At 44.8% G+C, this 17,070-nt stretch overlaps 1 protein-coding gene across 2 annotated transcripts; it reads right to left on the reverse strand.

Annotated features, from left to right (window-relative positions):
- Positions 1-9,542: 9,542 nt before the first annotated feature.
- On the reverse strand, positions 9,543-14,658 carry GSTK1 (glutathione S-transferase kappa 1). 2 transcript variants are annotated; one of them, XM_084896557.1, is made up of 9 exons: positions 14,329-14,658; positions 13,723-13,804; positions 13,445-13,573; positions 13,011-13,111; positions 12,805-12,840; positions 10,923-11,039; positions 10,078-10,171; positions 9,732-9,810; positions 9,543-9,600 (listed from the first exon to the last, which is right to left on the reverse strand). In XM_084896557.1, the coding sequence occupies exons 1-8, from the start codon at positions 14,398-14,400 to the stop codon at positions 9,761-9,763; spliced, it is 681 nt and encodes a 226-aa protein (XP_084752683.1). In that variant the 5' UTR covers positions 14,401-14,658; the 3' UTR covers positions 9,543-9,600; positions 9,732-9,760. The 2 variants fall into 2 exon arrangements, with proteins under 2 accessions (XP_084752683.1, XP_084752682.1); XM_084896556.1 differs by having other exon boundaries at positions 9,543-9,810.
- Between the last annotated feature and the right edge of the window lie 2,412 nt (positions 14,659-17,070).

The following is a 17,070-nucleotide window of genomic DNA, read 5'->3' on the forward strand; positions in this document are numbered from 1 at the left end:
CACCAGGCTGACCTCTTGGGGCCCCGCCTTGATTTTTTCTCATTCCATCCACCCCCTTCAGTGCCTTAATGAGAATGCTTCTCCTCCCCACCCCAGTGAACTTTGTACTTAGGACCTGAGTTAAATTCACCTGTCCTCATCCCTTCTCAATGCGCAGTGTATTCCGAGCAGTTTGCCTTATGTTTAGGGAATATACAATATATCGTGCCTGGGAGCAGAGATCACAGTTTGTTTTAATCTCTGTAGATCATGCCGTGCCCAGCAGATTGTGCGCACTGCTGTGGGCCTGGAATGGTGTGCTCTGCTTTCACTGCCACAGTACCGTTTCTGTGAGCTGCTTGTTTTCTGCAGACCTGTAAGACGAGTTTGTGTGTTTGCTTCTTGGCATGGTTAACTCTTGATTCTTCAAAAGCCACCTCCAAGGTGATGCCTGCTGTGGAGGCTGTCTCCTCTGTGTGACCACAGCACTCCATCCTGTCTCAGCCTTTACCTGTTTATATAATAATTTTCTGTTTACACTTTTCCACTGCCAGCTTCTTATGGAGAGTGATTAGTTTTCAATCATCTCTAAATCCCAGCAACTAACTCAGATCCTGACATAGAGCAGGTGCTTACTAAACACAGTGGAGGCCCAGGACCCACTCTTTCAGTTGTGATCGGGCAGTAAATCTGGGTGAGGCAGATGCTGGGAGGTGCAGAGTGGCTGGAGGCACACCTTGTTCTAAGACTCAGAGAAGGATAGACAAGGCTGGGTGCCATGCCTTCAGAGAGTTACCACTGGACAAACGGTGGGGAGTATCACCTAACGGGGTACAAGTCTAACCAAAGGACAGTCATGGGGCATAGCCTGGGCTGTAGCAGTAGACCATGTGTGAGCCTGTGTGTGTGTGTGTGTGTGTGTGTGTGTGTGTGTGTCGGGGAGGGGGGAGTGGTATGGCTGTGTGTACAGTTGTGGAATGCCCAAGATGATGAGTCTCTTTCCCAGACGGATGGAGAGGAGAGGGAAGAGACATAACAGGAAGGCTGTTGTGTAAATCAGGTGTGTCTCTGTCGACACTGGGAATGCAGTGTGGGAGGAGAGCTGACTGTTATTTTGCTTCCACCATTTTCCTTACTGTTCAGCTTTCCTACGGGAAAAGTGTGGCTGGGATCAGAAGTATTTCAGTCTGCAGTTAATATACTAATAGAAGGAAATTGGCCAACAGCCCTTACTATGTATAATAAGAGTAGATGTAAGAATGTCTAAACCTGTAGAGAATTGTTATGAGTTTATTTGAGCCAAAACTGAAAATTGCTGGGAAGCAAGATCTAATATGCTCTGAAGAATGACAGGGTTGTAGTTTCTTTCTCTCTTTCTTTCTTTCTTTTTTTTTTTTTTTTTTAATATATTTTATTGATTTTTCACAGAGAGGAAGGGAGAGAGATAGAGAGTTAGAAACATCGATGAAAGAGAGTCATCGATTAGCTGCCTCCTGCATGTCCCCTTACTGGGGATGTGCCCGCAACCAAGGTACATGCCCTTGACCAGAATCAAACCCAGGACACTTCAATCCGCAGACTGACCCTCTATCCACTGAGCCAAACCAGTTTCGGCTATAGTTTCTTTTATGCATTGGAAATTAAGGAGAGAATATAAGGAAGGTGGGAGAGAGCAAGGTGGGTGGGGATGGCCTTACAGGATAAGTTTATGTGCTCTGTTGAGGGTGATTATGTCTTCCAGGGGCATTACTTCTGGTATTTCAAAGTTGTGTTTAACCTAGATGCACCCAGGGCAGGCTTAAAAACCTTTCACTAGAGAAGTGAAAGGCCTAGGGCACAACTACACACTGTGACCTTCCCAGTTAGGAATTTATGATTAGATCCCCCTGTGAGGTCACTTTCCCTTTCCATCCACAATATCTGGTAACATGTAATTTCCCTCCTTTTTTTATTTTTATTGTTTCCTCCAGTTGAATTCTAAGAAGCGTCATTACTGAGATAAGCAATGTCAAAGTGTTTATTGCCCAGAATACTCATGGCCAAATTGCTTCCCAAAGCTCTTATTCTTTTTTTTTTTTATCAATTAAGCATCTTTAGCAATGTATCAATTCAATTGCCCATCCATTTTCTACTTGCCTACTTTTTACAAACCACCTTCCTAGAAGTTGTTTGACCCCTCTCAGCTGGCCACTGTGCCCACCTTATTTGTGGGGATAATAATAGCAAAGGGAAGTGAGGGACCCAGCCGGCATGGCTCACTGGTTGAGCATCGACCTATGAACCAGGAGGTCACAGTTCGATTCCCAGGCAGGGTATATGTCAGGGTTGTGGGCTCGATCCCCAGTAGGGGGCAAGCAGGAGGCAGCCAATCAATAATTCTCTCTCACATTGATGTTTATCTCCCCTCCTGTCTCTCTTCTCTCTCTCTCCCCCCGAGCCGGGGCTGACCAGCAGTCCCAGAATGATGGATGAACAGATAACTCCGACACAGTTTCACTATGGGGGGGAGGGCTAAGGGATGGCCCATCTGAAGAAACCAGCGGCCACAATTGCCTGCCTCGTTAGCCCTTTATTGTACAGCATATTGAGATAAAGTTTATCTTTTAGATACAGTCAGCAGGTAAGTAGTATTGGGAGGACACGTGTTTACATTGTCCTCTAAGCAAGAGCATCTAGGGTAGGGGTGTCGAACTCAATCAGAGAAGGGGCCAAAATCTAAAATCCAGCCTAAATCGCGGGCTGAATGGTTTACTGAACAGTCATAAACTGACAATGTTAACCAGAAATGTGAATTTAAAATGAGTGGAACAATCTTTTCCTTAACAGTACTGTTAACCAACTCACATGCTATCAAGCAAAACAGTAATATCAGTATCAAGCAAAACAGTAATATTGGAATGTACCTAAAATGCTCATTGTTTTGTTTTCTGGCTAGATGTCTGACACTGTTTTCCCCGGATCAATGAGTCAATGTTCGGTTTTATTTCTTGGGCTGTAGCAACCCGCAAAACAGCATGGAGGTTGTCATCGGTAATGCGTGATCTGTGCTTGTTTTTGTTCAGATTCATTATTGAAAACATCCATTCACAAAGATAGGTGCTCCCGAACATGGATAGAATACGGGCAGCATGAAGTCGGAGCTCTGGCATTGAGTCAGGGAGCAGTAGAGGGTAGAAGTCCTCAATTTCAACATCCTGAAACCTTGATTTCAGGCCACTGTCAGACTGAAGCTCGATTATCTCCATCTGAAGGTGATGGGGCACATTGTTGACATCAACTGTAAAAGGATTGGCAAAGATGTCAAAGCCTGAGTGCTGTGTTCTAAAGTCAGAGAAGCGCCGCTCAAATTCACTTAGTAAATGGCTAACTTTGGTAGCCAGCCGACTGCAAGGAAAAGTACCAGAAATAGTGGTTGAGATACTCAAACAAACGGGAAAGTGGGCAAGATTGTCCTGTTCCAGTTGGGACTTCCATAGTTGAAGTTTACGCTGGAATGCTGTGATCATGTCAGACATCTTTGTGATGACTTGTTTGCGTCCCTGCAGCTTCAGATTCAGTTGGGCGAGATGCTCGCATATGTCACACATCATAGCAAAATCACATAGCCAGGCGGGATCCGACAGTTCAGGCAAGGGCTTTCCTTTACTTTCCATGAAAAGAGCAATTTGTTCTCTGAGCTCAAAAAATCTTTTGAGGACTGCGCTCTTGCTCAGCCATCTTACTTCTGTGTGGTATGGCACGTCTCCATGCTCTGCACCCACCTCCTGTAAAAACTGCTGGAACTGGCGATGATTCAGGCCACGTGCCCGTATAAAGTTAATAGTTTTAATGACTGTGGTCATTATGTCATTCATGTCCAGAACTTTTCCACACATAGCCTCTTGGTGGATAATGCAATGATAAGTAATCAAGGGTGTGTGGCAGTGACTTTTTTGCATTCTTTCCTTCATTAGTCCAACCAAGCCTTTCTTTTCTCCGCACATTGAAGGTGCGCCATCGGTAATTAGCCCCACCAACTTTTCCCAGGGTAATTTAAAATTATTTATAGATTTCTCCACAGCCTCAAATATATCTCTACCAGTCATCGTCCCATGCACTGCAGCTACATCCAAAAGTTCCTCAGTGACAGAGAGGTCGGTCTTCGTAGCACGTATAAAGATGGACAGCTGCGCTGTATCAGTGTTGTCTGTGCTTTCATCGATAGCAAGTGAAAAAGCGAGATAACTGCATGCCTGTTCGGCCAGCTGTGATGATAGATTTCCTGAGAGTTCTTGAACTCTATCTGCAATGGTGTTTCTTGACAAACTGACATTTTGAAAACTCTGTATCTGGTCTGGGCATACTTGCTCACACACTTTTAGCATGCATTGCTTCAAAAAGGCTCCCTCTGAAAAACACCTTGAAGTACGGGCAATTTCTTCAGCCACTATAAAGCTTGCTTTCACTGCAGCATCATTTTTCGCTGTAGCCTTTGTAAACATTTGCTGCTGTGATTGTAGTTTGCCTTTTAGTTCTTTAACAATTTTATGCTTTTCTTCCAAAGTATATTTGCCATACTTAACATTATGTTTGGTGTCAAAATGACGACGTATATTGTACTCTTTCATCGCCGACACTGTCTCATAACACAATATACACACTGGTTTGCCCTCTCTAAGCACAAACATGTATTCATTTTCCCATTTGTCATTAAATTGTCTGCCTTCACCGTCAACTTTTCTTTTCCTGGACATTTTGGGATCAATATTGGCAGTAAAAGATGTAGTTTATTGGAAATCTGCGTTAGAAGGAAAAAGTTGAAAACTGAACAGGGATAGCTTGATTTGGCAGATGGAGTGGAGAAAAAAAAAGTCAGTCAATAAATGCCTGGCTGGGTACAGATAGCAGATTCTGTTGCGATTTTTATGCCTGCACTTTATGCCAGGAACTGGCAGCTTCTGCTGTGTATTTTTTATGCCCGCACACTCACTCTCTCCTCTGCTCTGCCACCCGCACAACCACATCGGATGCCAGACTATAGGTCACGCCTCCTGAATCTCGAGTGACTTGTTATCTATGCGCATGCGTAATAGATAGCAAGTACGGGCGGCGGCGAGATCACAAGCCTCCTATGTCACTGCGCCTCATTGTGATGGAACGCAGCGAAGTGCAGTGATGACAGCGTGGTGCGGGCCACATTGCAAGGCCTGGCGGGCCGGATTTGGCCCGCGGGCCTTGTGTTTGACATGTGTGATCTAGGGACTAAGCATAGGGATTCCAGTAAACACCCGGGGGTCTGCACTTGCACAGACTTTATTGGAAAGGTCAAGGAATAATTAGAAGTGCCACCTTCAACATTCCACTGTCTCCCCTAAGTCGGAATTCCAATAAACAGGGTAGGTGGTCTTCCACACACTTCCCCTTTCTCAGAATATCCTCCTTACAATTTTCCAACCAAGTCTCTTCTGCTCCCCAGTATCTTCCTTTCTGAAATCAATATAAACATATTTTTTTGAAAAAAGGTTAGTGCGGGGACAGGGGGAAAGGGAGAAGTGGAGATCATTGACAGACTTCCAGTGAGTCTACCACTGAATGCTTCTCTTAAGACTATATTTCTGTGATTTTGTGTTTCTGAATATGGGTCTGCTTTATACTTGTGGCCAGCATGTATGCATTATTTTGGGTACTGCTCACTGTGCTAAATTCTTTATGCAAATTAACTAATTTAAAATATGTATAATGTAATAAGGTACTGTTATCATGTGCATTTTATGGGTGAAGTCAGACACTTGAGGAAAATGTATAGCTAATCAAGGGTGGGGTTAAGACTTGAACCCTCAGTCCCAGTCCAGAAACCTGGCTCTTACCCACTTAATATACCCACTCTAAACATTCTTTTTGCTGCCCTCATAATGTTAATTTAACAAAACACCTGTGATATTCTAAGATCTTTATTCTGATTTTCCCTGGAGAAGTGGTTAGATGCTATTGCCTTTTGCAAAGGCAGCAAAACAGAATGTCAGAAAATGACATAAAATATTGACTATAAGGCAAGATTGGGAAATTAAAATTACAGGCTCTGTATCAGGATGCTTATCATTTATGAGCTCATTAAGACTGGTTGTGAAAGGTAACAACACATTTAACTGAATGGCTCTGGAAGCCCAATGTGCGGGTGACCTTTTCTAAAAGGGAGTTGGTGGTAATATATTATGTGTGAACAAACAATTTGGCCCACATCCATGATTTTCATTTGCTCCTTAATAACCACGTGAGGGCAGTCTGATGATCATTTTCATGTTACAGCTTAGAGAAAGTACAACTTGTTTCATTAAAATCAAATGTAGAATCTTTACCTCTTAACTCGGTTGAGAGTGTTTTTCTCTGTTAGTTGCCTTACAGCTCCTCAAATGTGTAGGGAAGGTGGATAAATGATTTAACATGAAGCAGGTCAGAACACTAATATTTCTGCGTTGGAAATACTTCCAAAGAATCATAAATCTTCAAGTATGTAGTTACTCTCACCAACTAGTTGTCATCCTATATAATAAAGAGCTAATATGCTAATTAGACCGGACGGCAGAACGACTGTCCAGATAACCTTCCGGATGAAGGTGAGGTTGTGAAGGGCTGCGAGGGCTGAGCCCCTTGCAGAATTTCATGCATTTGGTCTCTAGTATTATATAAAGGTCTCTGGGAATGAACTAAGTAAATATTGGGGCTCAGGCTGTCCCTCTTACTCAGATATTTAGCACTAAGCCACAATAAGTGAATATGGAGTTTGAGAAATTGAGCATTTGTTATTACCAAGTGACAAAAATGCATGTGCTTATTAGAGATGTCTATAGGTAGTGGTAACAGGTTCCCAGATGAATATGTCCCTATATATGAGAAAACAAAGAAGTATTGTGATTGTGGTTAGTCACATATATTTTAGAGATGGCCAAACCGGGTTTCAGATCTCAGTTCTACCATCTTATAAACTTGGATTTTATATATATATATATATATATATATATATATATATATATATATAATTATGTTAATGAGAGCACTTATTTGCCATCTTTTAAAAAACATGATTTGAATTTTTAAATCTGCAATGGTTCTGGCATTAGGACTTATTTGTCTCCTAGTTAACAGGGCTTAGATGTCACTGCACAGGTGAGCATGTCCTCCTCTACTGGAAGTCCTTGTCTTGTGGCCACCTCAGGGGCTTCATTCTTTTATGTTGTTGTTAATCCTCACTCAAGGATATTTTCCCATTGATTTTTAGAGAGAGTGGAAGGAAGAGACAGAGAGGGAGAAACATTGATTGGTTGCCAACCAGGGCCAGGGATCAAGCCTGTAACCAAGGTATGAGGTACCTGCCCTTGGTTGGAATTGATCCCGGGACTCTTCAGTCCATAAGCTGACACTCTATCCACTGAGCCAAACCAGCTAAGGCAGGGGCTTTATTCTTCTCAAATGTTTAACCACTTTCAATTTTCTATTTGCTGCAGGGGTTCTCTTGTGAATTTGAGGGGTATGCACATTTTCTAATCCAAGCATCTTTATTACATCTTTCTCCCAATGTGGACATCTTCTTGAACTTTTTATTCTAGTAACAATGTACAGTTTATGAGGGCACTGCAGATCCCCACCATATTTATCATGATCTGCAGGTGAAGGCTGAAATGTGTTATCTGGAATTTTTGATAGATTTGTGATGAATCCATTTTATACAAACGAAACCCTTTGTCTTAGTTTGTAGTATGCCTGGGGCCTCTGAACTAGTGAGTGCAAAATCCCAGCCTTAAGTGTGGTGACTGCTTTGCAGAGGCAGCAGTTGCTAAATGTCATTTAGGTTGAACTTACCGATGACCAATGCATTTTTATTGTTCATTTGCTGGGTGTGACACTGTGAGGCGTATGCAATAGATCCCATAGGAGTCTCACTCTCAAGGGGCTTACTGTGCAGAAGAGGAAAGACATGTATATACTAACTGTAAGACAAGGTACAAAGTGACAAATGCTGCAAACAAGGTACAAAGTGCTGCTGGGGTCAGAGGTGAGACATTGTGCTAAAAGAGTGGGGACCAGGAATGTGAGGGTTCCTGGACTGCAAGAGGGTGCAGGCCTGGCTGAGGGAATCCCCCACGCCCCCACCTCCCGCTGCCTGAGTGCACGAATTTTATGCACCTGGCCTCTAGTGTAATATATCAAGACATAATTGAGATAAACTATACAATCTTTTTTTTCCCTATCAATATCATAGCCCAAGATTTCCAATGTTCTTCATAATTTTTCAGAGATACAGTTTTTGATGGCTATGAGACATTACATCTTGGATATACCATAATTTATTCAAGCATCCTCCTACTATTAGGTATCTACGTTATTTGGTATCACAAATAATGCTGAGACAAGCATCTCATGAAATCTGCTTTGAGGGAGAGAGTGCTTATTTAGTCATGTACTTTGGGCATCACTTCATAAATAAGCCTGGGGTGGATATCCTGAAATTCTGGAATATGCCAGAATAATGGAAAAGGGGAAGAGGGAAGGAAGCCAAAACATGATGGGGGACAAATGGAGAAAATAGATGTGAGATGAGAAAGAGCCAGAGGGAAGGGAGATTGGAAGATCGCTTTTGCTCCTAAAACCCCTTGAGCTGAGCCATCATAGTACACTTGGTTCCCACCAGGCCTCCAAGTGTGGTTTCAGCTGCTGAATAAAGGATATATATTTTTTAATATATTTTATTGATTTTTTACAGAGAGGAAGGGAGAGGGATAGAGAGCTAGAAACATCGATGAGAGAGAAACATCGACCAGCTGCCTCTTGCACACCCCCTACTGGAGATGTGCCCGCAACCAATGTACATGCCCTTGACCAGAATCAAACCCGGGACCTTTCAGTCCGCAGACCAAACGCTCTATCCACTGAGCCAAACCAGTTTTGGCAATAAAGGATATTTTCAAAGAAGTTCAAATACTGTTGGAACACAGGGTATTCTGATTATTGCACAGTGGGCACAGGTAGGGCAGGGACTTTGGATAAGTAACTGGAGGAGTGGCAAAGCAATAGGTTTGTATGTGAGCAGCAGGGCCTGCAGTAAGCAGGGAGAGGCCTGGGATTTTCTCAGATCTGGCCTGTGGGTCAGAGGAAGGGGTATGAGGGATGAGCATCCCCCTCAGGCCAAGGCAGCTCCAGCCTGTCTCCCTGCACTGCCTTGCCCTGGTTCTGCTGGTCAGTGTAGCTGGACCTGGTTTAAATATCTGGGCACAAGCTCAGCCAAGCTCTGGTCCCTCTAGTCTTCTCCCACTGGGCCTCAGGTTCTAGCCCCATCTCAGACACTGTGGCTGGTCAAAAGGCGGTAAGTGCCAAACTGGATAGTTGCAAAATCCATGTGGCTTAGTTTGCTGTCCCTGACAGAGAGACCCAGGGAGTTTCTGCAACAGAAAAAGGGGGACTGTTTCCTGCTCCTTCCACACAAGGGGGCAGAGGGAGCTGGGAACGCAGGAAGAGCTGCTCTTCTCAAACACCTGAGTAGACAGGATGTGATGGCAGCAGCAAGGACACAAACACTCGGAGATGGTACATCCAATGGCATTAGGTTTATTGTGTGGGGAGGTAGAGTATGGGGCTCTCAAATGGCACCTGTGAGGCACAGAGCAGCCATGAGAGTGAAGCAAATAAGGCACCACAGCCAGGGCCACAACCCCCATGGGGAAACCAGGGTCCTAGTGCCCCTCGGTGCAGGAGGGGTGAGCAGATGGTCTGCTTCTTACACCAATGGTTCTGCTTCCTCTGGGCATCCTTATAGTCTGGCACTCACGGCTGAAGGCACAGGGCCCATCCACTTCTCTCCTGGGTGGAGAAACTCACGCATGTCAGAGGCTGACTCCACAGCCCCAGGAAGAGCTGTGCTTGGCTTCAAGGCACAGAGGCTTCCTTCTCTCTTATGAGGGTGAAGGTGGCCCCTCCCCATTCAACCTTAAGCAACTGTGTCTACAGAAGGCTTCATTGTTGGACATACCTGGAACATTTTTTGCTCTGAATCTGTCCTTCTGCTCAACTGACATAATGGCGGGGGGGCTAGGGTCAAGGGCAGCTCAGTGTGAACTTGTCACTTACCCAGCAGGTAGGCCAGCAACTCCATCCGGTCAGAGCCAAACAGCATTTGGGTTTGGCCGTCCAGGTGGGCCACAGTGACAGGAAGCCCAAAGGCCTAGAGAAAGCAGTAACAGTGCATGGTTGTTAGGACAACCAGAACTTGTTTGAGGACATAGAAGCAAAAAACCTCTATGTATGACAAGCATGTCAAAGGTTAACAGGGGCCAAATAAACAAGGTTTAGGCTTGTGTGGGCCACAAAAACACACACAAAAGCTTCAATTTTCATAGAAATGTAGATTTAAAAAAGTATGGTATATATACAAAAACAACAACAACAAACAAACAAACAAACAAACAAAACAAGAGCAATGATAAAATTAATGTTTTCTTCCTGATACTTGGCATTTCTTTTCTGCTATCTTTCCTATTTTGGAGGAAAGCTTGTTCACAGTGATTACTTTCAAAATTGACCCAAGGTGAATGTCAGTAATTCTGGATCTGACAAGAGATTTATTTCCTGCCATAATTGTAAATAACTGCTCACACCATTATATTGGCTGGGCCACAAAAATATTTGCTCAGGGCCACATGCGGCCTGCAGACTGTGAGTTTGACATGCTTGCTCTATGATAAGAGGCTCTACGGCTCTAAGGAGTTTCCTAACTCTCAGATGCTGTATCTTCTATCACCATCTAGCTCTCCCTTTCCTTGGGCTCAGGGGCAGGAAGGGAGAGGAGCGTCATCTGTAAGAGCTACGGAGGACTCATGTAGGGAGCAGCTTTGAACAGAAGCGTAGGGACCCAGCAGAGACTGGCAGGCTCTGTTTAGCACTGGGGTTGGGGGCACACATCAAGAGTGGCTCACCCCGTATTTGCAGGCTGCCTCGGTGGTCTCCTTGAGCTGGTTCTTCACCTGTGGCGTTGAGATCTTCTCCAGAAGTGCCCGGGCTCCTTCTGTCGACATGCCTGCCTTCTCTGCAGCCTGGGGGGATGTGGCAGGGAGCACAATTGTGTCTCCATCAGTGGGAGTGGGGATCTCAGGAGAAAACTCGGGTCTTTCTACTTTCTGCCCCCAAGTTTTCCTGGCAAGGCCTTTACCCACCCACGAGTGGAGATCTATTCTTGCCAAGAAGGGCTATTTTCTTCCATAAAATCAATCAATCAATCAATCAATCAATCAATCTGAATTTGGTGGAAAAAGCAGATGGCAGCTATAGTTGTATCAACTGAACACCAGGGGGTGTCTTAGAGGCAGCTCCTGACTCTTCAGTAACCAATGACAAGGCCAGGTGGTACCAGGCCAGGGGCCAGGGCCACTTTAAAGACCTTGTTAGTAGCAGAACCAACACTAGAATCCGGGACTCTTGCCTTCCTACTTCTCAGAATTCCTGAATAGCTCATGGTTTTGTTGTTTTGTTAAAGACTGTGCTCTAATTCCCATGGAATTTCCTGGGGACTTGAGCAGCACGTGACTGTAGCTACCTGCTTGGCTTTCAGAGGATGATAAAGGCTTCAGTTTGGGGTTTATTGTAGTTTGGGATCAGTGGTTTGGCTGCACATTAGAATCTCCTGGGGGAGCTTTAAAAAATCCCTATTCACAGACCATCCCCTTGAGCAATTACACTGGAATTTCTGGATGGCGTTGCCCAGGTGTTCCAGGTAATTTTAATACACAGCCAAATTCGTGGACCACTGAAACCTGACCTCATTGGCCCCCGGAGTGGGACAGGAAATCGTGCATTCTGATGTGACACTGTCTTTGACTCACTGCATGAGAAGTCTAGATCCCAGACCAAATGTCCAATGTTAGGGGAATGGTTCAGTAAACAAAAACAAGCCCACTGAATGGAACACTGGGTAGGAGCTAAGCATTACACTATAAATATTAAGTGAAAAGGCAAGCCTATGCATACACTTTGCAGGAATAAAAACACTGGATATATTGGCCGTTTTTGTGTGTGTTTAACTTTTGTAATTTTCTATTTTAGATATTAAATTTGAAAATGTCTTAGCTAAAGGGAAAATTCTGTTTTGAATTTCCTGATTTAATCCCAAAGAAAAATGTACTTTGTGGCGCACATTTCATTGTTTTGAGCTATTCCCATTTGTTCTTCCTCAGGTTATTTATTTATTTATTTATTTTTTATAATTCTGGCTTGACTCAGTTATCTCTTCTTGTCTTTTTAATAATTTTATTAATTCTTTATTGTTGAAAGTACATACGTCCCCTTTTGCCTCTTTTGCCCTCTCCTAGTCTGTTCCTGAAGCCCAGCCCCTGCCTTCACCCCCTCTATTGTCTGTGTCCATTGGTTATACGTATATGCTTACAAGTTCTTTGGTTGATCTCTTATCTTTTTGTCTTCTTAAATCCTGTTTTTAAAGTATCCTGATTTCTACTCTGGATGTGTGGGTGAGATTTCTGTTGGGAGTGGTCTGGAGCCAAGACTTGCCAAATACTTCATCCCTTCCTATGGAGGTGGGGTGGGGAGCAGTTATCCTCGCTCTCCTACTGACTTCTTCCATCAAAATTCAAATGTAGAATTTTCACTTCCCCTTTCAACCTTGAGATATACTTTTGAGAGTCCTCTTAGTTCCAAACTTTCAGAAATCTGGCCTCTCAAACACAGATGTCCTTTCATCCTAAATAACAATGACCTCTTCCATGTAGAAAGAAAACTATGTCCTCTCCTTCCGCCCCCAATTGTTCTCAGATCCCCTATGGAGGGGGGCAGGGCCAGGACACTCACTGCCAGGATACTCCCGGGCTCCGTGATGTCTTCATCCTGGGGAGGAGAACACTCAGCAGGAAGAGGTGGCGGGGTGAGGGGTGGGATGGACAGTAGGACAGTGAAAAATAGGGCAGAGCAGGAGCAGGTGTCTGGAAATGGGCCTAGGGGAGGGTCACCAAGTCCTCCAGGGTCTCCCATATGGGTTGCTGGAGCCCTGCCCTCACCCGTGACCAGACCCGCATCCACAGTTCCCTGGACACTTTCTCCAGCATCTCAGGATGCTCCATGTTCACAGCGGTGAGGAAGCGCATGGCTGACAAACTTCCTGTGGGGCAGAGGCACTCAGAGGTAGAGCTCCCCTCGCTTATTCCACACCCCCCCCCCCCCACCTGCCTGCATGGTGGGGCTGCTCTTTCCTGCTTCTGACATCCCTAGAGCTTAGTACTCGCCCTCGGCCTCCCACCCAGGTTTCTCATAACTGATTGTCCTGCTCTTTTTCCTCTTATGTCCCCTTAACATTCTTTGTTCAACTCTGAGCCTGAGTTTTTCCAGGGTTTGTCTCATTGAAGTTAAGTCACCTAGTCCTTCCTTCTTGGGCCTACAATCTCCAGCTTCGCTGCCTTCTACTTGCTGTCCCTGCCAGTATCCCACTCTTTACCTTTTTCAAGGATCACAGAGAAGAAGTCCTTGGGCATCCGGATGGGAACCTGGACGTGCTGTCCCAGGAGCTTTATGTCATTTGTCAAGTATTTGCCCTTGGCAGGAACCATGGCTGGCGGTTTGTTCCCTAAAAGTGGAAATTTGGACCCGCTGGTGAGAGATCTAAGAATCCCAGATTTGGGGGACCCCTCCAGGGTTTTGGGCAGCGCCCCCCTCTCCGGCCTTGGAAATCGGTCATCCCTCAAATCCCAACTCCAAGTGCTGCTTCCTTTATACCACTGCTTTTCATGATCCCTGCAATCAAGGACGGGCGCAACTGCAGGTGGACGTTCCAGATGTTCTTATATCGGCACAGGATCTGCAGGAGCAGAGGCGAAGATCCGAACCCGTGTGCAAGATGGAAGGAATCGCATGTCAGAGGGAAAGGCAAGGGAGGTGCATGGCAACTGGTTAGCCAAAGGCTCTAAGCGAAAAGTAGGGATTAGGTGGACCCCTTACATTGTTTGGTTTGAAATGGCAGAACTCTCTCACTCCCAGAAATCTGTCCCAGAACCTTACTTAGCTCCTAAGGACGGTTTCCATCCTCCTCCCAGCCCCCCAAATTGACACCAGAGGGCTAAGAGGTGGGGTGCCAAGGCTTTCTCCTTGACTTTTCTGAGTTGCCCCCTTTCCAAACCGGTGTGGGAAACCACTGCCTTAGGATATAAGGACTCGATCATCTGTATCATCTGTTTTAAGCGACTGTATCATCTGTTTTAAGAACACGAAGTGACCTTCGGCCCTGCGTGTCCTAAAGCAGCGCCAGGCATTGCAGGAGACCACGGGCCCTGCGTCCTGCGCCCGCCCTTCCCTCTGCCCTCGGCGCCCGGGCCCCGGCGTCACCTCGAAGCCCAGCCAGGAGTAGGGGGACAGCACGTCGTAGAACAGCTCCACGGTCCGCGGCAGGGGCCCCATCGCGGAGGAGAAGCGAGCGCCGCCCCAGCAGAGGTGGCGCACGTTTCCTTTTTCTGGAGCGGGGTGACACCGCCCCCTTCCCCCGGCCTGACCGGAGCACCGCCTCCCGCCCGCACCGCGCAGCCTCCGGGAGGAGAGCCGCCCGGGCGGGGTGGGCGGGCTGGCGGGGCGGGCGGGGCTGCGCCGCCGGAGCGGGGTCGGGCGCGGTGTCCCCAGAGGAGCTCGCAAACCTGGAGACCTGCGCGACTCGCCCTGCCTCGGGGTGGAGTCTGGGGCCAAAGGCGGTGGTTTGTGATGCATGCTGCACCTCCCACGCTGTACCTCCCACTTAGCTGTGCTCCCTGAGCAAGCTGCTCACCCTCTCTGATGATCTGTATTTCTCAGAGCTTAGTACAATCATCCTTAGTACAATCAGCCATTTTACAAATGAGGAAACTTACATGATGACTCCTACCTCTTATAGACTTAAAAAGGACTCAGATTGGCAGTTGCAGGAACTTCTGGAGCAGAGTAAGAAGTGGCTGAACATATAAATAGATGGATATCGATGTATGATTATCTGTATTTCTCAGAGCTTAGCACAGTGCCTGGGACATATTTGACCATCAGTACATATTTTGAGGGAAGGAGAGGAGGTCTCTCTGCCACAATAATTGGAGTGGTAATGCGGAATGGGCTGTCTTATTTGTATTTATGAATATCATATTGTTTTGTAATGGGGTTACACTTACCGCAAAGGCACAGACTTTTTTTTTTTAAAGTTTCATTTCATTTAAAATTACTTTTAACATTACTGCTTTTGTGAATTGGAAAATACATAACAATAAATGTTCCACTTCTCATTTGTATTTATAAGGAAAAACCTAGGCCATCAGAATGCAAAGACACATTATAAACATTTACATAGAGTATAACGTATAAAGTGGAATGAAAAATGATGCTATCACTGTGCACTTGCACATTAATTGCTTGTTGATCCCTGAAGCTGAAAAATTATACTTTGTTTACTTTTAAATATTAGTTTAAAAGTATCCAATAGTTAATTTAGCCTAGTGATAATAAGATTTTATTTTAAAAATAGATCATGACTTATTTTTTAAACCTTTATATATGGAAATAATTTTAGACTTACAGAAGAACTGTAAAGATAGTACTGAGAGTTTCTGAATGCCCTGCATCCAGTTTCTTTCAAGTGAGCATCTTATGTAACCATGATATAATGGTTAAACTAAGAAGTTAACATTGGCTAACATTACTATTAACTAGATTACGGACTTCATTCGGGTTTCACTAGTTTTTCCACTAATGCCTTTATTCTGTTTCAGGATTCAGCCCAGGACACCACATAGAATTTAGTTGTCATGTCTCTCCAGTCTCCTCCCATCTGGAAATTTCTCAACTGTTTCATATGTTTCATGACCTTGACACTTTTGAAAAGTATAGGTCAGATATTTTGTACAATGTCCCTCAACTTGAGTTTAATGTTTTATTAACACTAGGCTGGGGTTATGAATTTTTGGGTAAGTACTGTATACCACACAGATAAAGTGTCCTTCTCCTCAAGTTGTATTAGGGGGTTCCTGATCGCAACATGACTTATTACTAGCGATGTTAACCTAATCACTAGGGTAAGGTGGACCAACTATCAAGCTTCTCTACCGTAAGAACCGCTACTTTCCCCTTTCCATACTCCATTCTTTGGAAGAGAGTCACTAAATGCAGCCCACTCTTGGGGTTGGAGGAAGGGTTGGGAAGATTAAACCCACCTCCTCAAGAAGAACAGCAAAGAATTGTGGACACCTATTAAGACCACCACAGTAGTTAAGACATATTTTAGGGGAGATGCTTTGAGGCTGTGCAAATGTCCTGTTCCTCCTTAAACGCTCATCAACCAATTTATCACTCACCAGTGAGTCTTGCCTACAGCAATTACTACTCTGGTGTTTTAATGGTACTTTTATATTTCCCTCACTTTTCTACATTTATTAATTGAAATTTTTCTGAAAGAAAGTTGTCTCACTTATTTATCCACTTAATCATTTATATCAGCACTAGAGGCCTGGTGCATGGATTCATGCACCAATTGGGTCACTCGGTCTAGCCTCTGGGGATCAGCCTGAAATTGGCTCTCTGACTTCCTCCAAAAGGTCATGGATTGTAATAGGGCACAGGCCAGGCCAAGGGGCCCACTGGTGCATGATCGGGGTAGGGAGGGACCTCAGGAGGGCTCCAGGGCATAAGCCCTGTCCCATCTTGCCCAGTCCCCAATCATCCAGACCCCAGCAGCAAACTAACTTATCAGTTGGAGCATCTGCACCCTGGTGGTCAGTGTGCATCATAGCAACTGGTCTAATGGTCAAATGATGAGACACTTAGCATATTATGCTTTTATTATATAGGATTATATAGGATTGCTGAGAGGAGTATCTAATACTGGTTAGAGTTTTTGGAACAAGAAAGAGTATGTAAGTCAATATTTAAGGTAAGAGAAGTAATGCTAGAAGAACTAAACATGATGTAATTACAAACTTTAATTTTAGAGGGAGAAGTGGGTATGTAAACCAAATTTCATCTTTTGTGGACAGACCAATGATATTGTCTACAGTTGAAACATCACTGGAGCTTTAGTCATGTAATTGAGAATGAGATATCTGAAACCAGAAATGCTTT

The sequence above is a fragment of the Pipistrellus hanaki genome, assembly GCF_964339955.1.
Source record: "Pipistrellus hanaki genome assembly, chromosome: 10".
NCBI classification, from domain to species: domain Eukaryota; kingdom Metazoa; phylum Chordata; class Mammalia; order Chiroptera; family Vespertilionidae; genus Pipistrellus; species Pipistrellus hanaki.